The sequence below is a fragment of the Myodes glareolus genome, chromosome 2 (genome assembly GCF_982192425.1).
Source record: "Myodes glareolus chromosome 2, mMyoGla1.1, whole genome shotgun sequence".
Classification (NCBI taxonomy): domain Eukaryota; kingdom Metazoa; phylum Chordata; class Mammalia; order Rodentia; family Cricetidae; genus Myodes; species Myodes glareolus.
Window position 1 is genome coordinate 106,511,593 of NC_142027.1, and position 22,012 is coordinate 106,533,604.

Consider the following 22,012-nt stretch of genomic DNA (forward strand, 5'->3'; position numbering starts at 1 on the left):
CATCCTTAGTAAGCATGGCCTCCCCAGCCCAGCCTTCGTGAGTCTTCAGACTCCAATTCCTGATAGTGTCCTAGCACTCAGGCTCTGATTTTATACCCAACTGTGTTTTCCCATGACAGTGGTGGCAGAGAACAGGCTCAACCTTCCTGTTTCTGTCTGAACCATCCAATTCCCGTGCAAGTCTTGTGTGCCCTGACCCAGCAGATAACCTCCTTGATGAAACTGTCCATCTGTCCACACCTCCTGTCAAACACAGGTCCTGGTGTCTGTGTGGCCAGTGCTGTACTGACTGAATCATCTCTCAAGCTCCATTGCATGCGTCTAACATCAAACTTCCCCAACCACCTGTGGTAGTCAAAGTTCCATTGCTGTAAACAGACACCATGACCACAGCAACTCTTATGAAGGAAAGTATTTAATAGTGGCTGGCTTACAGTTTCAAAGTATAGTCCTTTATCATCATGGCAGGAAGCACGGTGGCAGGCAAGCCGACATGGTGCTGGAGAAGTAGCTAAGAGTTCTACATCCACATTGACAGGCAGTAGGGAGAGAGACACTGGGCCTGGCTTGAGCATTTGAAATACATAATCCCACTCCTAGTGACCTAATTTTGCTATCAATGCCTTGCCTATCCAACAAGGCCACACCTACTCCAACAAGGCCACACCCACTCCAACAAGGCCACACCTACTCCAACAAGGTCACACCCACTCCAACAAGGCCACACCCTCTCCAACAAGGCCACAACACTCCAACAAGGCCACACATCCTATGTGCCACTCCCTGGTGAGAAAGCATACAAATTCTTGAGCCTATGAGTGCCAGTCTTATTCAAATCCCTAAACAACCCCTCATGTGGTCGTTGGGAGGACAGACACCTTCATATCTGGGGTTTGGCTTTATCTGCTGTCCTGTAGGAGAAGCAGCAGTGAAAGTGTGGCAGCCATGCTGATCCTCCCTCTGTCTCTCAGCAGTTTCCTGGGTTCAGACAACATGAGGAGCCCAGGGCAGCAAACAGCTCTGCAACAGTCATTCAGGGACAGGTCTCAGAGTCACAAGACCTCAGCTGTCCTGTACTTCACAACCCATCAGAGGACAGCTCTCCTGTCCTCACCCCTTGTCCATGCCCTTCTCTTTTTCCTTCCTTCCCCTGCCTTGACCTCATGCCCCTCCCCTGCTTTCCCTGCTCTGCACTCACCAGGCCTCCCTTTTGTCTCCCTGGGACCTGGCTCTCCCACCTCTCAGTTGCTCCTCTTACCTTTGGTGGGCTGAGCCCTTTGAAAACCCAGTCACTTCCCATATGTGATTATCCTTTCAGATGCTTTAAACATAAGAATTCAGAAATCTGGGTGGTAAGACGTCAGAATAGGTTGACTTAAAGGGACTCTCAACTTTTCCTTTGTTCTCTTTGGCCCTAAAGAAATTTAAGGCTCCTGAAAGCAAGGCCTCAGCTAGCAACTAACCTGAGGAGAAAGAAATTAAAATTGCATCAGAGTGCTCCACCCTACCAGATCGAAATGGGGTTTGTCTTTTGGGAAAAGGAAGGTCCTGGACCTCAGGAGCCCCTGACACAGGAGGCGGCCAGTTTTCCCCCTGAAGATGATGGTTCCAGTGACCTGGACTTGGAGCAGCTCATGGAAGACATTGGAGAGCCAGAGGAGGGAGGGACTCGCAGCAGAGGGACGGCTCTGAGGAGTTCCTGGCGGCCCTTGTTGAGGAGTAGCGGCTCTGGTTCTCCTACTGCTGTCTGTCTCTCAGCGTTCTTGAGAAGCTGTTGAATTCAGGGTTGTTGCCCTGCCAAGTGGTTCTAGTCACAGCTGTGCAGCCCGTGTCAATAAAGCCGGTCTCTGGCTACTGCTGAGGTGTGCTTCCTGTCCTGTCTCTATGGCGGAGACCCAGACCTGGGGAACCTCCAGGACAGCGTGTCTGTGAGTCCTGGCTCTCCTTCCTGGCAGTGACTTGACCTTTGGAAAGCACCGTAACCATCTGGTGTTCAGTTCCCTGTCTCACGCCATCTCTCTAGGGTTTTTGCTGCTGTCTTGTGCGGTGGTGCGTGGGGACCAGTCACAGTGTGTGCTGGTCTTTATACTCACAGATGTGGGTGCACATCGTGTGGACAGCTGCCAACATTTGGGGCATCCCCTGCCTTAGGAAACTAGAAAAAGGTGATGGGGAGGGGTCTGAGAGGGCCCATTACTAATGATCCTTAATTAGATTCATTTAGCTTAATTCGGTGGATCTTTTTATTTGTATAAAAAAAGCCTAGGAAGTTAGAACAGGAAACTGGGAGTTTCTCAGTTTCTCTGAGTTCCTGATGTGTGAATTTCTGTCCTGGCCATGGGTATCTGTGACTTGTGAGCGTCTGACTCTGTGGGCATCAGTGGAAGCTGGGAGTCTTCCTACTAGAAGCAAAGGTGACTCTGAGATGGTCACCCAGACCCGCTCATTTGGCCTTGACAATGGAGTATACAGTCTCTTCTTGGGGGTTCTCATGGACAGCCAGGCAGGCTGGTGTTCCTGGGGAGGTTGGGCTTGAGAGGGCAATGGAGGCATACACGATGTTGTTGTCCTGCAGGGGTGGGGGGACAAGGCATTAGATAGCAGCAGTGCAACTGAGGCTCCCATAAAGCAGCAGCTGCAGCCCGAGTGTCCCTCCCACACCTTTGACCTCCAACCTTCTGCCTCTGTCAACACCCCTTTACCTCCTTCAGACCTGAGTCTGAATTGCTTACCTTGGGGATTTCTTTGGGGTCCATATGTCGTCCTAGAGAAAAAGCAACAGAGAGTTCTGAAGTCAAGGTGTGTGACAGGAAGGGAGACAGATGGTGAGGTGAGTACCTTGGTTACTTGGGAGGGACAGGGTGAGGAAGGGACAGGGTGGGGGAGGGACAGGGTGAGGGAGGGACAGGGTGAGGGAGGGACAGGGTGAGGGAGGGACAGGGTGAGGGAGGGACAGGGGAAAACACTGAGGGAATGTTTGTGTAAGTGCGGGGTCTTGGGAGAAGAAGGCAGAGCCAAGTGTGGAACAGGAAGCTGGCAGAATTTACCTTCAGGCTCAACTTTCTCACATTTCTCAGTGTTTTCAATGAGTTCTCTGCATGAGAACAAGATGGGCAACAGATTAGAGGCTGGACAAGAAAGAATTAAGACATTAGGTGCTGGGCTGGAGAGATGGCCCAGTTAATAAAGTGCTTGTCACATACACATGATGTCCTGACTTCAAACCCCAGAGCCCACCCACCTACAGCTGGATGCTGGAGAAGCAGAGACAGGCAGAGAAGTCCCTGGAGTCCACAGGCCAGCCTGGATTAACAGATGAACTCTATATTCAGTGAAAGACCCTGTCTCAGAAGATGAAGTTTAGGCTGGAGAGATTGTTCAGTTGGCAAAGTCATTACTTAAACATGAAGATCCAAATTTAGATCCCCAAGGACCCATGTAAAAAATGCTGGGTACAATGTGCCTGGAGGGTGGGGTGGAGATGGGTGGATCCCTGAAGTTGTTGTCTGGGAAGCCCAGGCAAACTGATGAGCTTCAGTTAGTGAGAGTCCTTACTATATATGTCTCAAAAATAAATATTAAATAAAGGTTAGAGAAACTTAGGAGAGTCACAACATAGACTTCTGGCCTCCCCACACACGTACAAGTACACACACAAGCACAACTTACATGCATGAACACAACATAGAACAGAAAGAAACCGAGAAGACTAACCATTGATCTCTAGCTTCTACACACACAGGGCATGTGAGCATGTGCACTGCCCATATATACATACACAGAAACATGTAATAACACACACAGGATTCGGCATGGTGGTGCATGCTTGCATTCTCAGTGCTCCAGAGATGGAGATGGGGACTCCTGATACTCAATGACCTATCACCCTGATCTAATTGATGAGTTCCTGACCACTGCAAGACCCTATCTCAAACAAAACAAAACAAAACAAAACAAAAATCCCAAATGCCACCACCAACAAAAGCCCAAATCGTGTCCAGTGAAATGACTTAGTGAGTAAGGCCATGCCATTAAGACTGACAACCTGAGTTTCATCCCAGGGATCAAAGGGTAGAAGAAAAGAGACAGCTCTCAGAAGTTGTCCTCTGTCCTCTACATGTGTGTTGTGACAAGCTCGTACCCATACACATGCACACAATCAAATAAAATGTATTAAAATAATTATTTACAGAATGTGAGAACAGACACACACACAACATACACGCTTGTGTATACCTATGTACACATGCCCACACACCAGGAACTACTTCCTTTTGAGTGGTCTCTGCCATCCTCAATGACTCACAATGAGCATGTTGGTGTTTGACCTTCCCTTAAAGAGGAATGAGAGGCCATTGGTAAGGGGGCCTGGCTGAGGTCTCTCAGCACTAGCTGAAGGTGAGTCACTCTAGGAAACCGCCTTACACTGGGCAGGAACAGAGGCTAGAAATAAGAAGAACCAACGCTATCCTCTCTCACTACCTTGATTAAAACTAGAAGGCAGAAAAATTTCAGATCTTCTGGGTAGGTGCTCAGGCTAAGTTCATGGAAGAAGGGACCTGAGATCAGACTGGAGGAAGGGCATCTGGCCAAAGAAGCCACAGGGAGAGGAAAGAGGGAGGAGCTGGGGATGCAGTGTTGCTCTCAGAGTGCTTGTGTTAATTGACAAAGCCCTGGGTTCCATCCCCAGCCCCTCATAAACCGGGTGTGGTAGGATGCCTGTCATTCCAACAGTTGGGAGGTGGAGGTGAAAGGATCAGAAATTCAAGGTCATCCTTGGCTACGCAGTGAGTTCAAGGCCAGCCAATCCAATCTGAGACCCTTTCTCAGAAAAAAAAAAACAAAAAACGAAGGCTCAGAGCAGGCCATGTGCAGTAAGGAAAAGAAAAGACAGGAGAGAAGGGCAGAGAGGTTGGGAGGTGAAGACAAAAGGGCAAGAGATGTGGAAGATCTAGAACAAAGGATTCCTGGTGAGCACGACTCACTGACCATAAAGACAGAAAGAAGAAAGGGAAAGATGGAGAGCTGGTGAAATCCAGGCCGATGTTCAAGGCTGAGAGGAGCCAGAGCCACAGAGAGGGAAGCCTAGGAAATGGAAGGAGAGAAGGAGAAAGACCCCATGAGGCCTGGGGTGGGGGTTGTTCTGGGAAGGAGACTCCCTGAGACTCTGCTGCACCCCTTGTCTGTGTGTGAAGCTGGTGGTCCTGAAGAGCATGGCGTCATGGAGGACATGGAGGAAGCAGACAGGATGAGTCAGGGGTGGGGAGATGTGCAGAGCCCTGTGTGCGGTTCTCCATTGCTCCTCTAATGCCATTTGAAGGGGCTGGAGAGATGGCTCAGTGGGCAAGAGCATTGGCTGCTCTTGCAGAGGACAGCATGGCGCTCACCTGGCTGGGGTTTCGGCTTTAGTCCTCTGGCCTGTGGGGAAAGAGACAGTGTCAGTGTGACATCCGTGCTGATTGTCCATCTGCCCCCCAGCTGTTCTCCATGTTCAGCTCCTTCAGAGGACAGGGGAGCAAAGAGACCACCTCAGACAGCCAGAGAAGAGCCTGGACTACCTCTGTTGGGTTGTTGTCCTACACAGCAACCCCTTCCCCAAATCCATGCCAGGTCCAGGCCCCACCCTTGTCTCCTTTGTTCCTTCACCAACCTTGAGTTCCCCTTGACCCTGACCCTGACCCTGCTCCTCTACTCTGTATTCTCCTAGCTTCCTTTTTGTGCCCTTAGGACCCGCCTCCTTCTGGATTGTATTTTACTCTACTTTCTCTATTTGTCTTGGTGCATACTGTGCTGTTTTAATTACTATAGCTTTTTTATTGCCACTTATTTATTATGTGGCAGGGGCTGTGCCAGTTTGTGCGGAGGTCGAAGGCATCTTGCAGGAGTTGGTTCCCTCCATCATCTGGTTCCCAGGAGTGGACACTGAAACATTTTACCCTCGGAGGGCTACTGTATCCTTTTTTCTTTGTAATTTATTCCATATTGATTTACCTACTGTATTTTTTTTCTAGAATTTTAAAATTTTGTGCGTCTGTTTTGGGGTAGATGCACATGAGAGCAGAGCCTGTGGATTCAGGAGAGAGCTCCCGATATGCCTAGAACTGGAGTTACAGGCCTTTGTAAACTACCTGATGTGGGTGCTGGGAGCAGAACTCAGGTTCTCTGCAAGAGCATTCAGTGCTCTTAACTGCTGAGCCATCCCTCCAGGCTCCTATTGCAACTTTGAATAAATTCTGGGGTCTGGCAATGAGTCCTCCATTATCGGTCATTTCATTTCTGTTGTTGTTCATCTCATTTTGTCTTGTTTTGTCTTTGAGAGGCACCTGAATTGGAGAAGATAAACTGTTGGTGCAAAAATGCCATTCTCATTTAGATGGGAATTATATTGAAATCAATTTTTGTTGTGTACACATCTTTTTAAAAAAATCCTTAATTATTTTTATTGTATGAATGTTTGCCTGCTTGTGTGTCTGTTTGCCACATGTGTGCCTGATCCCTGTGTCAGTTAGAGGAGGGCATCAGGTCCCCTGGAACAGGAGTTACAGGGGCTTGTGAGCCATCGTGTGGGTGCTGGGAATCAAACCCCAGTCTTCTGCAAGAGTATCCTATACTATACTAAATGCTATAGAGATTTGCATTGGTATTGATCTTAGTTTATTGATACAAATTTAAGATCAATTGTGTTACATGTATTTGTATTTCTGCTCTTGATTAAGGTATTGTAACTGTGTAGTTCATTTAAAATGTAATATATAATTAAAATATAGGTTAATAGATAATCATCTGTAATAGTCAAGCTTGTAGTCGTGTTAGTTAGATTTTCTAGATGTATAGAGAAACATTTCAGGTAGATAGGTATCCTTCAGATCTTTCAGAGACCTTCAGAATATGACATTTAAAGTGTTTAAGAACTTCAGACTTTTTATGTCAGTGAGACACATCTGCTCCTAGCAGCACCAAGCTACTTCAAGAAGATGTTGGCCATTGAAGAGGCTTCTTATGTAGGTGGTTGACCATTTGGCAAGAAATTGCTCTTGTTTGGACTGCTAGGACCCACAGAGAAATGACCGCTAACCTTGCCTAAAGGTGAGACAATCCTTCAGGGTTCCTGCATCATGAATGAGTCTGGTAGACATTCTGCAGGACACACGGACACACACACACACACACACACACACACACACACACACACACACACAAATGTGATGGACAAACTGCCAGCATAGATGGAACTGTCTTTGAAATTTCCTGCTTTGTAAAAGAGTCTGCTGGTTACTATGGGACTGTATGTAGGCTGAAGATGGATGCTCCAGTGGTACAGAAGAACTTTGGGTGACTGTCCAAGCAGTAAGATGTCTCTGTCAATTCTAGAGTTTTTGGAAGTCGCTTACAATGTACTTCCTGCTTACTTAGATAATATTGTAACCTTCTGGAGTCTTTGATTGAGTTGAAGAATAACTGGTTATAGTTATAGTTTTCCCTAATTATGATAAAAGATAAAATAGATATAAATGTTGTAACTGTAATTCTTGCTTGATACCTGTTTTGTTATATGTAATTTTACTATGTTAAAGTTAAAACCTTCCTTTTTATTTAAACAGAAAAGGGGAGGTGATGTGGAATTTCCCTCTGGATGCCATGATTACTGTGAATGAAGAAACTGCTTTGAGCCAATAGCAGAGCAGGGTGGGGCAGAACAGAACTAGGCAGGAAGGACTGGACTGAATGCTGGGAGATAGAAGGGTAGAGTCAGAGAGAAGCCATGTATCCTCCACCTGAGGCAGATGCTGGGGACTTTGGCTGGTAAGCCACAACCACGTGGCTATATACAAAATAATAGAAATGGGTTAGTTTAGAATATGAGTTTTGCCAGAAATATGCGTAAGCTATTGACCAAACAGTATTGAAAATAATATGGTTTTCTGAGTGGTTATTTCATGGCTGGGGGGTCGGGATGAACAAGCAACTCTTCCCCCAACAGTATCCAGTGCTCTTAACCACTGAGCCATCTCTACAACCACTTAATAGAGACATCTAAATTAATTTTTTCATTTTCAGAATGAGATGTTTCCTACTCACCCACTTCCTCTGTCATTCAACAACATCATTGTTATTTTTAAGACATCTGTACTGGCCCCTGAGGTTCAGACAAGATATGTTCTCAGTGCAGCCACTAACAGTACCTCCTGTGTGCATTTGCTAGGGTTCCTTTTAAAAAGTGGGCCTTGCCCACCTCTGTCTCTTCCACTCTCTTTCTGCTTCTCTGCCCTGCTCTCTGTCTCCCTCTGCCTCTCCTCTTCTGAAGATGGTCTCTCTTTGCCCATCCCTTTGCCTCTCTTATTGTAAGGCCTGGGACCTGACTTACAAGGTTCCCTCCTGTCATCTCCTGCCTCCTCTGCCAGCATCACACTACTCAAGAGTTCCTGACATGGTTTCCCTTTCCTGGAAAGCCAGAAAGTGTCCTGCATGACTCCCAGCACTTTCCTGACTATTCTGTTGAAGGGAGAAGGGTTGAAATAAATTGCAATGGAGTCAAGATCCTCCTGCCTCCTCCCCAGGTGCACAGACTGAGATGTGGACCACAGTGGCTGTCATTGTTTTTATTTTGTATTGTGTTATATTTATTTATTCACCGTGTGTGAGTGTGCACAGGCCATGGCATGCGTACGTCAGAGGACAACATACAGAACTCAGTTATTTCCTTTAGCCCTGTGTGTTCTAGCATGTCCAGTGCCTTGACCTCCTGAGCCATCTCACTGCCTCTGGCTGTCCTTATTTATTCTTTGACATTGTATGTAATTTTTCTTCCTCTGAGAGTTCCTCTCACCACCTGTCTCTCCTCTGACCATGTCTGTAAGTACCACAGCCCTCTGTGAAATGAACACTCAGCCCTTGGGACGCCTCCCCCGTCACCTGCAGTTACTGGGAAACTGGATGTTCATCTACTTAGGATCTTCCAGTTTCAAGCCAGACTTTGGGAAGTGGAGCAATCAATAGAGCTGAGCTGAGGCGACTTCCAGTCCCTTCTGCTTTCCCCTTCCCTGGCTTCCTCTGGGCAGGCCCTTTCTCCTCTGATGACGAAATAGCTGAGTCAACAGAAAAGAACTGACTTTGTGACTGGACTGTGCGGTTCACAAACTGAACCCTCAGAGGCTTCACTTGGGGAATCGGCTTAAAGCAGATTCCCGGTGGGGTTAGCAGTGCAGGCCTGCAGCCAACCAAACTGAAACAACAGCAACAAAAAGACCCCAGCTACTCTAAGCAGAAGCCTCAGAGCCTGACTCTGGACTCAAGAACAGGCCATCAGGGATCTGCCCTGGGAAAGTCGCAAGCCACCTTTAGGCATTGCTCCTCAAAAGCTGTCACCTTGTTGTTTTTAAAGACAGGGACTCTCACTGGGACCTGAGGCCCAACAATTAGGCTAGTGTGACCTAGTCATCAGCCTCGGGGTTGATCTTGTTCCCCCTGCTCAGCACTGGGATTGCAAGAATTGAGGTGACGGATCCTCAAGCTTGCGCAGTAAGCACTTTATGGACTGAGTCATCACCTGAGCCCTAGGATCTGAGCTGTCAACAATTCCCTTCAATGACTCTGGTGCAGATTGTCCTGTGGAAACACTCAGGAAATGTGATGGGGATGCAGTCTGGACCACGTACCTTTCCTCCTCTTCCACCTGATGAATACCATCAATCCCAAAACCCCAGCCAGGAGTACAGCAGCAGCCACTGCCAACACAACTCTGGTTCCCAGATTCAGGGTGAGATTTTCTTCACTCATCTGACTTTCTGTGGCCATGAGGGTATTTTTGGTGCGTGCAGAAGTTGCAGTGGTGGGGCTTGGAGAGGTGGTCCTGGGGGCTGGGAAGAGATAAAGGAAGTCAGCATGGAACTTCCCCAGTAGGAATGAAGATGTTCTAGAGATGCTTCTGCAGAACTCTTTGCCGTCAGATACTGAAGCATGAACTCCAAGGAACTGGGGACACCCAAGGAGTCTCAAGCTGGGAGAAGGAAAAGGCAAAGCATGGAACCAGCCAGTAAAGAACTGATCTCCTAGAAAGAGAGTTCACACAGTTCTGACAACTCCTCAGATCACCTTGCAGGAAAGACTGGAGACAGAGGCTGATGGCTCACTGTGGGCGGGGCCACCCCGGAACTGGAACTGCTTAGCTGTGCTTATGTCTAGTCTTCTATTCAGGCCTAAACCTCAGGTCAGGATGGGTCAGATCCCAAGTACAGAGTTTAGGGGTTGTCACTGGACCTCCTTGTTCCTCTTCCCAATCTGGCCAAGCTGAGCGCTGGAAGCTGCGACATCATACAGTAATTGCTCGGTCATCTTTCAGGTACGACTTATCAGAACCCAGGGATCCGCTAAAGGCTAAAACCAAAAGCAAGTCTTTTGGCGTTTTTGCTTTGTGAATAAAGTGACTGTCCTTTGCTGTAGATTTTTCACTGTAGTTGACTTCCCCTCTGTTACATATTTGGGAATTAATTCCCTAGTTCAGAACAGTTTCCCACTGCCAGGCCTTGTTCCTCTCTCCTAGGTAAGCGCAGAGATCTGCCTTCCTGCAATTATCTTTATCAGCAGGCATTTTGTCAGGGCTTAGGGTCCAGGCATAGAACATCACCTGCCCAAGCTGCTGCTCTGGTTTTACCCCACTTAAAAGATTCTTAACTCCTATGCTCACCTTCACCTCGGTTCACTGATGATTTTAGTTCAGGACTCTCAAGGGCAGCAGAAGAAATAATTAACTGCAACCCAGAGAAAGGCCCACAACACCCAGGATCACAACGACTGATACCAGCATAGCCCAGAAGTGAGAATTTAGAGGCCTGGCTGTCTTCTTGGTTTAGAACAGTGAGTCTCACTCCAGACCTAGACCATAGAAACTGCAGAGTCTGGTGTGTGTGCTGTCTGATCAGGAGCCATCAGCTTCTCCCTGACCATTTACATAGGTTACCTGGAAGCCTCTAGGCATGTTGGGAGAAAAGAAGTGGCATGCTGATTTAAACAATCCCTGCCCTGTTCTTAATTTTACTGAAATAAATCTTTTAGCTCTTTCTGCCATCTAAAAATGTAGTGTAGTGCACTAGCCTTCCCCTCTAGAGTCCTCTGATGTCTCTCTCTCTCTCTGTCTCTCTCTCTTTCTCTCTCTCTGTTTCTCTCTTTCTGTCTCTCTCTCTCTCTCTGTCTCTCTCTCTCTGTCTCTCTCTGTCTCTCTCTCTCTCTCTGTCTCTCTCTCTGTCTCTCTCTCTCTCTCTCTCTCTCTCTCTGTGTGTGTGTGTGTGTGTGTGTGTGTGTGTGTGTGTGTGTGTGAACCCTTATCTGACTTTCTATCAGGCAAAAGACTTCTGGCCCTGGAACCTTTCAGGGCTGAGGAATTGCTGGTTTTAAGGATATATATGGCTGGGAACATTTGTAATGGGTAGAACTGAGAACAATGTAGAACAAGGACCAAGGGAGAACAAGAGGAACAATGAGAAATGATGGATTGAAGAGAGAAGAATAAAGAATCGTGGATAGACGGAAGCTGTTGGGAGTAGACTTTTTCCCCTCAGATCTTTCCCCTCAGATTTTAGCCCCCCCTTTAGCTCATCCTGGCATCTTTAATTGAACCCTCAATGGGGAAGTCCTACAGTCAAGAACTTTAAGGCTCCCTAAGCTGAGAATGCCTCTTTCCTCTGCATTTCACTGTGACCCGTCTCTCTAATTGTCCTGTTGAGGACAGGGGGTCAAGCCTGGCTTGTTAGAGCTGCCAGGGCCCAGGCTCGGATCCTACACTCAGGTAACAAGTGGGTTGTTCTTCAATGGGGGAATGGACAGACAGACATGGGCATCCTGGCTCCTTTGGGGAATGCGGGATAGGGAACAGCTCTGAGAAGCTCACACAGGAAGAAGGGAACAGATGCTGAGGCTGAGAATCGGGTGAGCAATGCCAACTCTACTTCCTGGTAGGAATGTCCTCAGATGCTCATGTCATCCCTGACAAAGAGCAATCTCCAAGTCACACAGATCTAAACGGTTATTTTCTAGTAACAGTCCTTGTTAGAGCAGAAGTAGCCTGCCAGGGTGGACAAGGCTGCTCCTCAGATGTAGTTATGGAACCAAAATCTCAGTGACAGGCATGGCTTGCCTCCCTATGCGTTATCTGTGAGTGAGGTTCAGAATCTCAGTCCCACACAGACTACTGGCATTGCTCTTGGTTACCCACCCCAGCTAGATGGTAAGAACCTATTGCAGAAATCGCTGCTCGCTTTTAATGTAGATATGATGAAAATATATTGTAAAATGTATGAAATATTTACTCAAATACTACTAAAAATCTTTTTGCCATTTGTTTTATGTGTGTGTAGTAGTAGTATGCATCTGCTGAGTGCATATACATGCACCTATACACACAAGCATATGAGCACACACACACACTCTCTCTCAGAGGATAGAGATGTGCGCCTGACTATGTATGTGTGGGCAGAAGAGGCTTCTATGTCCTCTTGCAACATGTTCCATCTTTTCCTCAGGGACAGTATCTCTCTGTGAAATGGGGGCTCAAGCATCAGGTAGACTGAAAGCCAACAAACTCTGCAATCCTCCTGCCTCCATCTCCTTGGCATCATAGCATATGCAGGGACACCCAGCATCCTCCATGGGTGATGGGATTTGAACTTTGGTCCTCACAATCACAAAGCCAGTGCTCTTAACCATTCTTAACATTTACTTAAAGATGGAGTCCATGTTGCCCAGATTGGCCTTGAACTTGCTATGTAGCTAATGACCTTAGACTCGTGATATTTTTGTTTCCACCTTCCACTGGGATCACAGTTTTGCATTTCCCCACTTTAAAACATCACCTTTAAACTGACTTTGGTAGAGCACACCTTTAACCCCAGCATTTGAGAGGCAGAGACAGGCCTCAAGGACATCTAGTCTACATAGCAAGTTCTGGGCCAGCTAGGGCTACATAGTGAGACCCTGTCTCAGGTATAAATGTATGTAATGTACGAGATATCATTTGATATCAGCAGCAATATGTGCTCCAGTGTCTGACAGCGCACTCATTTTGTGAAGCAGCCATCATTACTATTCAGTTCCAGACTTTTTTATATATAAAGAATTTCCTTTGTTGCCCTAATCTTAACAGGTAATGTAGCAAACATGGTGTATACATAAGTGTGTGTATGCACACACACACACACACACACACATATACATATATATATATATATACATATATATTATCTTCTTTCCCAGAATGTCCCAAAAGAACAAAACAAAAAACAAAGTTGTTGGAAATGTCGGGGTTGAGTAAGGACTGAGAGGGAAAGAGTATCATCACCCGCTGTCATGGATACGGTTAGAGTCACTAAGAAAGTGTAGTCCTGAGAGAACAGGCAGGCCAGCAACTGAGGAGATGGCTCAGTCAGAAAGCACTTGCCCTGTGCTCTGGTTAGTTATTGTGTCAATTTAACAAAGCTGTAGTTATCTGGGAAGGAAACTCAACTGAGAAAATGTCTCCATCAGATTGCCCATAGGCATGTCTGTAGGACATTTTCTTGCTTTGATTGATATGGGGGGGGGAGGTCCAGCTCACTGTGGGTGGTGCCATGTCTGGGCTGGTGGTCTTGGATACTATAATCAAAGCAGGCTGAGCAAGCCCAGAAAGCAAACCAGTAAGCAGCCCTCCTCCATGGCTTCTGCTTCAGTTCCTCTCCCAGGTTCCTGCCTTAGGTGTTCCTTCCTGAGATATCATACACTTTCTTTCTATGACAGACCATGTGAGTACCTGTAACCACAACACCATGAGACACTGGGGACTAGAAGATCAGTGCAGCTTCATAGCCCTTCAGCCTGGCCCAGAACAGTGAGCTCCAGATTCAGTGAGAGACCCTGCCTCAAGGGAATAAAGTCGGTCTTACAAGAGGAGGATTCCCAGTGCCGCACACTGGCCTTCCCAAGCACAAAGATGCAGTATATGTACACACACACAAACATACTAGACACACGTACATATATGTTTACACCATATTTACATGCTCCACAAAAATCAAGATAGAAGGAGGCAAACAACAGAGAGAACTCCAGCAGAGACCATGTGTCTATAGTTGAGAGATGCTTGGAGATAAAGGGTCCTTTTGGGGTCTGTTGGTCACCAGCATGAACTTGGGTAGGGGTTGAATTCTTCTGGTCTCTGCATCTCTCTGTATAATGATCATGAGAGTGCCCAGCAGTGGTGACAGGTGGCAGGGGTAACGCTCACACAGTGACTAGGCTGGGCTGAGTGCACTCTGTGTGGAAGCTGAAGTCACAGTTGCAACAGAGGAGGTGAAGCAACCAGAAGACCTGATCATGGTGAGAACGTGAGGGAGAAGAGGGAACTGAGGGAGGGGAAAAAGAAACTGGGCCAGGGAGAGGTGAGGGATGTGTCTTAGAGGCAGGTGAAGTAGGGGGACCCCGAAGAGAAGGGGTATACATGGGAACCAAAAGGCACGAGATATGGTGTAAACCGGGAACTAACGGAGACCCTGAAGGCATCAAGTGGAGGCTGCTCCATCCTAGAGAGGCCATATATACATGGATATATAGCAATGAGGGCTGGGGTGGGCAGGGCAGTAGTGCACTTTGGAGAAAGGAGCAGGAGACTGGGCATCTGGGAAGAGCTGAGGCCTGGGAGTGCGGTGGGATCTGAGGGCACAGTGGGGGAGCAGCTTTGAGAGAGATGCTAAGGCTTACAGATGATTATGGGGAAAAAAAGGAGGTAGAGCTCTGGGGAGGGGACAGAACACACCAGAGGACTCTGGGAAGGATCAGACTTGTAAGATCTCCAATGATCTATGGTATAAAAAAGCCAGGAACATCAGGGCTGACCTGGGATGTGCTTAGGACGGGTGATGGTGAGTTGGGTCCCATCAACTGGCTGCCACTTCTGTATGCCATCTTTCGTGTTTAGATGAATTCGGCAGAAGTACACGGTCTCGTCCTTCTTCTTCAAGTTCAGAATTCTGAGGACTCCAGATGTCTGAGGCTGTGTCCAGTTCAAGATGAGTCGGTCCTTGAAATGCTCATGTATGAAACCCGAGGAGGAATTGTAGATAAATTCCCCATGGAAATGCTTCCATCTCCAGAGAATCCACATCTGTGGATCCTTTGCCAACTCCCAGTGGAAGTAGAAGGAGAAGGGGATCTCGATGGAGCTGCCCTGGACACCAGAGAGGTGTGCTGGTTGGTTGACACCAAAGGTATTGACTCTGTTGTATCCTGCTGAGTTCCCTGGAAGGTTGGGGGAGAATCTGAAACCGCCACAGGGGATGGAAAGGACAACCCAGATTTCCTGAGTCTCCATTCAAAGGCAGGCTTAGGACTCAGGAAGGGCTTTCCCCATGTCCCACTGATCAGTAGGGGACAGGACAGACAGGAAGAGCTGAGCTGGACCCACTCTGAAGATGAGCTCTCTCTTGTGGCTCAGAGGACAGGCTGGTTCCTCTAGCAGTCACTTGTCCACAGGACAGCATGCTCTTCCCAACCCCACTCACCCCTCCTGTGGTTAGGTTCCCAGTGGTGAGGTTCCCACCACTCACCAGCTTGCAGGCAGGCTGCTGGCAGCAGCAGAAGTAGGACCCAGGCCATGTCCGGAATCCCTCCTGGAAGTGAGATCAGCAGAGTCAGCAGACAGTCCAGTCTAGGAGTCTCCGTGGAGGAATCCTGGGTGCTCAGGAGTCAGGAGAGAATCAAGGTAAAGTGACCCACATTCCCTGGGTCTTCTCATGCGGAGAACTGAGTGGGGGCAGGACTTCCCCTTCTCCACTTCCTTGTGGCCAGCAACTTCCTTTATCATTCTGCCTTCTTTCCCATGTTGCAGTAGATCTGCCCTTGTGGTCACTGAGAAGATGACTGTGCCCTTGAGCCCAGCCCCTATTTTTGGCTGGAAGATACGACCTTGTCCCCTGCCTGCTGATTGTATCTCTCTCTCTCTCTCTCTCACTCTCTCTCTCTCATAATCACAGTCAAGGGATTGATGATTTTCTGCTCACCAGACACTGTGAGGAAGGAGGTGATGAGGAAACACATTCAGTCCCCAGCCCTAACTTGGTGCCCCCACCATTGTCTGCTCTTTGCACTCTTGCTGCCTGTCAGGGACTCCTCACAGCGGCCCTGGAATCCTAAGGCCCAGTGGACATTCTTGCCCTGGCTGCTCGCTGCTGCCGAGTCTGTAACTTCCCTGTACTTCTGGATAAGTTATATTCTCGTCTCCCTCACCCTGACCCTGGCTCCACAGAAACTCCATCTTCTGAAGGAGCCTTCCTGCCTCCCATCGCCCTTAACACACTCAGAAGAGGAAACCAAGGGTCAGAGAAGCCTGGCACATGTCACATGACTGTCACAGGGCAGGTGAATAGACTTCAGTTTCATTGAGTTCTCATAGTCTCACTCTCCACATTGACTTCCAGCTGCCTGCTTGGTGTAGCCTCTGATCTCCCCTCAAAGGCCACGGATCTGCTGCTGGGCTCCAGGGAGGCTGTTTCCACAGAACACTTCAGTGAGTCCTTCTAGCTGTAGCTGTTCTAGAACCTTCTTTGAATGGGCAAAAAGGGTTCAGAGCAGCAATGTGTCAGTCATGACATATCGCGTGGGATGTCTCTGACTGTGGACACAGTGGTCCATGAATAGGGTTGAGTCGTGAGATGTGGGGGCAGCGGCTGTGGTGGCCAAAGGGGTGGTTCCTTAGGAGGTCATCCTACCCTTCCCCATGACAAGGTGCCATCAGTTCCCTGAAGGGCAGGAAGATGTGATTGTGTCCGAGGAAGTGGCATTATTTTCTCTGAATGACGTGTGCAGAGGTGACTTCCCATTCCCTTAGATTTCCTGGCATTGACTGCCTTCTCCATGCTCCCCTGCAGGTGGCTACACCGCTGCCCTCTGTCATGTCTGCTTTCTCTGCCTTCCTCACCCCCTGCTAAGTCTCTAAAGGAAGGACTGGGCCTAATGAGCTTGCCATGTGCCAGCTGTTAGTCTCCAGCATTTTTACACAACAGGTTCTGGTTTTTCCTTCAGGATCCCAGCTGTCCCTTGTGTTCAGCCTCACTAATGCCACCTACTGGCCACTCAGTCCCAAACATGAACTCTGTTCTCATTTCAAGTCCTGGACTCAGTTGTTTCCCATGGGGACCCTGCTGTTGGACGATTTCTGTCCAGCAGGCTGTAATCATATTTCTGTTGTGAGAACCCAGTTTGCCCCAGTAGCAGTGACTGCGCCCTGCAGTCATGACGCTTTCATAGGGGAGGGGCACTTTCTGAGGAAGGTGAGGCTGGGGCTGTCCAGTGCACACATGGGGCTTTTACATACATGCGACCATGGGGAATGTCAGACTGCAGTGTTAGAACCTGGCTGCTGCTCAGGCTGTAGCACAAGTGTGCCTGCACCCACAGAATAAATACGTGCAATTTTAAAGACTAAACTTAAAGTGGGCTAGGCATGATGGTGCATGCCTTTAATTCCAGCTTTGGGGAGGCAGAGGCAGAGGCAAACTCAGTGAGTTTGATGCTATCCTGGTCTATATATCCAGTTCCAGAGCAGCAATGGCTATACAGATTTTGTCTCATAAAAAGCAGACCTAACAAACAAACAAAGAAATCCAAGGTAGAATGTGTTCTGAGTAGTAACGCCTGAGGTTATCCACTGGCCTCCATACAGATGAGCACACAGTTGCACACATGTGCACCTGAATACAGACAGACATGTCATGCAGGGAGACATCCATAGCTGATGTGCCCCACATGTCTACCCAGTCCTCATCCTGAGTAAACATGGCCTCCCGATGATAGCCTCTGTGACTCTCAGACTTCAGTTTCTGATCGTGTTCCCCAGCATTCAGACACCGATTTAACACCCAGCTGTGTTTTCCCATGCCAGTGATGGCAAAGAATAGACTCAACCCTTCCTATTTCTGTCTGAAAATCCAATTCCAGAAACTTCCCTCAAATAACACAGTGAAGGGCAGATTGGCCCTGCCGCAGCAGACAACTCATAGATGAAAACTGTCCATCTGTCCATCCATCTGCCACACCATTCAGTCTCCTACTCCCAGCATTTTTTTCCCAGTGACAACTGGTACAGCCCAGAAGGAACCCAGAGTAACAGCCCAGACTGGGTCTCGAGAGAGTTGAGGGGATGCTAGAGAGAGGGTGGAGGATGATGACCTGTGGTGTAGACAGGACACTCAGGCTGCACTAGGACAACACAGTAGCACAGATGCCCCGCCCCCATCTGAACTATTTTTTCTCTTCTTGATGACATCAACATCTGTCTTTTGCTGCTCAACCTAGTGTGAGCACCTCCGTGCACCCTGTAGAGAGGAGCCCCAAGAAGAGACTCTATACGCTGTCCTAAAATTCAGTGAGTGGCTGGGTGACCAGATCAGCTACCTACTCCTCTAGATGAAGTCATCCATATCCTGCAGATAGCCAAGACCAAGGAAGGAACTCACAAGTCACCGAGTTTGAGGTCACAGAAACTGAGACGCTCTCAATTTCCTCTCCAACTTTTTATATTTCTTAAATGAAACTATTCATAGTTACAAAATTTATTTCAGTGAATCTAAAGGAAAACTGGTTACGTCTTCAACTTCTCTGTCTCCAAACAAAGTGAATTAATGGATGACCTGCCTCCCTGAACTCTCTACTGTTTGGATTTGGTTAGTTTTGGTTTGTCGGTTTCAAAACAGAATCTTGTGTAGCCTAAACTGGATTTAGACACTATAGGTACTAATGATAGTTTCCAATTCATAATCTTGCTATGTCTACCTGTCAGTTATTGGGATTACAGGCTTATGTCACCATGCCTGGTTTCCTCTAGTATTTTTTGTTATGTTATGGCTCTGGCTGGGGAACACAAATCCTAAACTGTGGTAGCCTGGCTAGACCCCTTGTCTGCTCTTATTCAAACAGTACTGCTCCCTGCACCCTGAGGGAATTTTATGTAAATGATGTTGAGAATGCTGGTTCTGTGTAAGTCTTTGCTGTGGGCCCCTTTATTGTTCCTCCTTTTTGAACAAGGGAAATTTACATGGCAAGTCTCATGACTTTCAGAGTAACATCCATGAGGTCTTTTCTCTGTGCCAAGCTGCCTGTACGGAGCTGATAGTAAATTAACCATACTGTAGATGACTGGGCAGATGGTCATCATGGCAGCCTGCTTGTGTGAACCCCTCATCGATGCTCAGAGGAGAAACCACCCCAGATTCCAAGATCACTGTGACCACGGCTGCGGCTAAGTTCAGCCTCAGAGGCTTGGATCCAGTTACACCACAGCAGACATCTCATAGCTGCCCCAGGAGACTCCACTTTAGTCATGAGAAGCCTTGGTGATGTCTCCATCACCCCTCCTAGCTTCAGCTAGTCCCATGGGAATGGCACAATTTCCAATGACTCAGCAAAGGCCCCTGATTGATACACATTCGAGACTTGTCACTGATGGAATAAGAGCAGCATCTATGCAGGACTGTGATTGGTGGATCTGAATCATGCATACCTGTCTCAGGGTTTCTATTGCTGACAAGAGACACCATGAGCATGGCAACTCTTATACAGAAAATAATTAATTTGGGGTAGCTTTCATTTTCTGAGATTTAGTGCATTATCTTCATGGTGGGACATGGTAGCATGCAGACAAACATGGTGCTGCAAAAGGAACTGAGACTTCTCCACCTGAATCCACAGATAACATCAAGTGAACAGTATCGACAGTAAGTGCATCCTGAGCATTGGAAACATACAACCCACCCCCACAATGACACACTTCCTCCAACAAGGCCACACCTTCTCCAACAAAGCTATGCCTCCTAATAGTGCCAACTACAGCCACACTGCCAAATGCCCATGCACCTCTTCTGGCTGTGAAAGCAGCCTGAATTTCATCCTTAATGGTCATTATGGATGCTGTCCTTATGTCCCAGCATGCTCTTTGGTAGAAGCTGACCCACTGACTATCAAATGTTAAGACAGACTGGACTTAGGAAGGAAGTCTTGTTCTAGGGGAGACTCCCGAAGTCAGAATATCAACATGGCAGGAAATAAGGAAAGCCAATGCATGTAGATGGGCCTGTGAGGAAAGGAAGCCCAGCTTGGGACCCAAGCAAGCCATGGTCTGTCACCTGAGGAGGAGCATGGAGTGGTCAGAGGGTGTGGCTGAGATGACAGCATCCAGGGAGAACGGACAGAGGAACAGGGTTCTCATGCAGTGGTTCTCAGTGTGGACCATGGTCCCTGCCTCTTTCAGTGTCCCTGCTCATGGACATAATCTGCTATTCTCTAAGGTCTCAGATAGGTGTTAAGAGAGACAGGATACACATTGCTTGGAGGAATATATTTATTAAAATGTTATTAACTCCATGGACAGATAGGTAACAGCACAGTTGGGGTCTCAGGACAAGAGACAGAGAGATTGACTGGATTCCGAGGAAAGGAAATCAGAGCTCACATGGCAGAAGTGGTGTTGTCATCTTGTACCTGTCTATAGACGGATGTTTCAAGCACATTCTGCAGCCCTGCTCTCTGATCCTCAGGTTGATGTGAAGGAAGAAGGGGTTCAGATGCAGGATGTGTGGCCACCAATCGCTACTTTGATGGAAACTCACCACCCTGGTGAGCGATGCTGCCCCCTGGAGTTCTGTTAGCTGGGGACTAACAGACTGTGCAGTGCCTAAGAAGGAGAGGACAGTTTTCAGTAGTCAGTTTTCTACTTGCCCCATTTAGTTCCCCAAATGGATGCAGGTCATTGGGCTTGGCTGCAGATACCTTCTCCCACAGAGCTCTCTCTGTGCTCCCTCTTTTTCTTTTGTCCATTAGTATGTAATTTTCAAACTCTTCATTTAAAATAAACTTAGAAAATGACATGACCATGATTTATCCCCTAGAAGAATCCACATTATTTTTTATGACATGGTTTCTTATTGGCCTGAAACTCAGCAATTACGCTAGACTAGCTGGACAGACTGCTCCACGCTTCTGTCTGTCTCTTACTTGTCCGGAAGTGGGATTACATATTTCTATCACTCCCCTTGTTTACAGTGTGGGTGCTCCCAGTCAGACTCAAGTCCTCCTGATCGTGTTCAAAGGTTTCTAACTCAGATCATCTCTCTAGTTCCCTTGAATGCTCTCATAATAAACTTACTCAAGCAGCCCCTCACCTGCTCCTTGGGATGACAGCTGCTCACCTGGCTGGATTTGGGCTTTACTCTGCTGGCCTGTAGGAGAAGAACCAGAGTCAGTGTGGCAGCCATGCTATCCTCTGTCTGCCTCTCAATTGTTCTCTGTGTTCAGACATTAGGGACCAAGGGCAGCAATCAGTTCTGCAGAGACCATTGAGTGACAGGTCTGAGAGTCTGTTCCTCAGCTGTCCTTCTGCCAAACGTGACCATCAGAAAAACGCTCTTAATGTCCATGGTCCCTTCTCCATGCCCTTCTCCCTTTGCTTCCTTCCCCTGTCTTGAACTCACGTCCCTTCCCTGCTCTCCCTGCTATGCACTCACCAGGCCTTGCTTTTGTCTCCCTGGAACCTGGCTTCCTGGCTTCCCTGTGAGTGCAGCTGTTGCCCCCTGCAGATTCAGTCTCAGGGTTCAAATCCCAGTCAGACTTCTGCTGCCCCCCAGACTGCTGCTCTCCAACTCTCAGCTGCTCTTCTTATCCATTGCAGGGCTGAGCCCTTCTGAAAACCAGGACTCCATGTTCAAGTCTGTATTTCTGGGCTTTCCAATACACTCTGCTGTCTGCTCATCTCTGCTCCTGTCCTGTAGTCTACACATTATGAATTTAAGTCTGCTCTGAATCCAGTCCACACTTTGCTTTTGTTTTATGTGTGTACAAGGTCTTATAGAAGCCAAGTTTACCTTCAAATTTTTAGAAGCTTCAGATCAGCTTGAACTCTTAATGCCCCCTGTGTACTTCCCAGTGTTGATATTAGGGTACCTCCTACTGTGTCCCCATGTGTGTTTCTTAGAATCTTTTTGATTTTAGTATACAAATC

The 22,012-nt window shown here is 47.7% G+C and overlaps 1 protein-coding gene across 2 annotated transcripts; it reads right to left on the reverse strand.

The window, feature by feature from the left end:
* Positions 1 to 397: 397 nt before the first annotated feature.
* Positions 398 to 15,783, reverse strand: LOC148123106 (paired immunoglobulin-like type 2 receptor alpha). Of its 2 annotated transcripts, XM_087903361.1 has the most exons (7): positions 15,570 to 15,779; positions 14,860 to 15,261; positions 9,657 to 9,857; positions 5,388 to 5,418; positions 3,048 to 3,094; positions 2,733 to 2,764; positions 398 to 2,569 (listed from the first exon to the last, which is right to left on the reverse strand). In XM_087903361.1, the coding sequence occupies exons 1-7, from the start codon at positions 15,616 to 15,618 to the stop codon at positions 2,444 to 2,446; spliced, it is 888 nt and encodes a 295-aa protein (XP_087759487.1). In that variant the 5' UTR covers positions 15,619 to 15,779; the 3' UTR covers positions 398 to 2,443. The 2 variants fall into 2 exon arrangements, with proteins under 2 accessions (XP_087759487.1, XP_087759488.1); XM_087903362.1 differs by lacking the exon at positions 9,657 to 9,857 and having other exon boundaries at positions 15,570 to 15,783.
* Between the last annotated feature and the right edge of the window lie 6,229 nt (positions 15,784 to 22,012).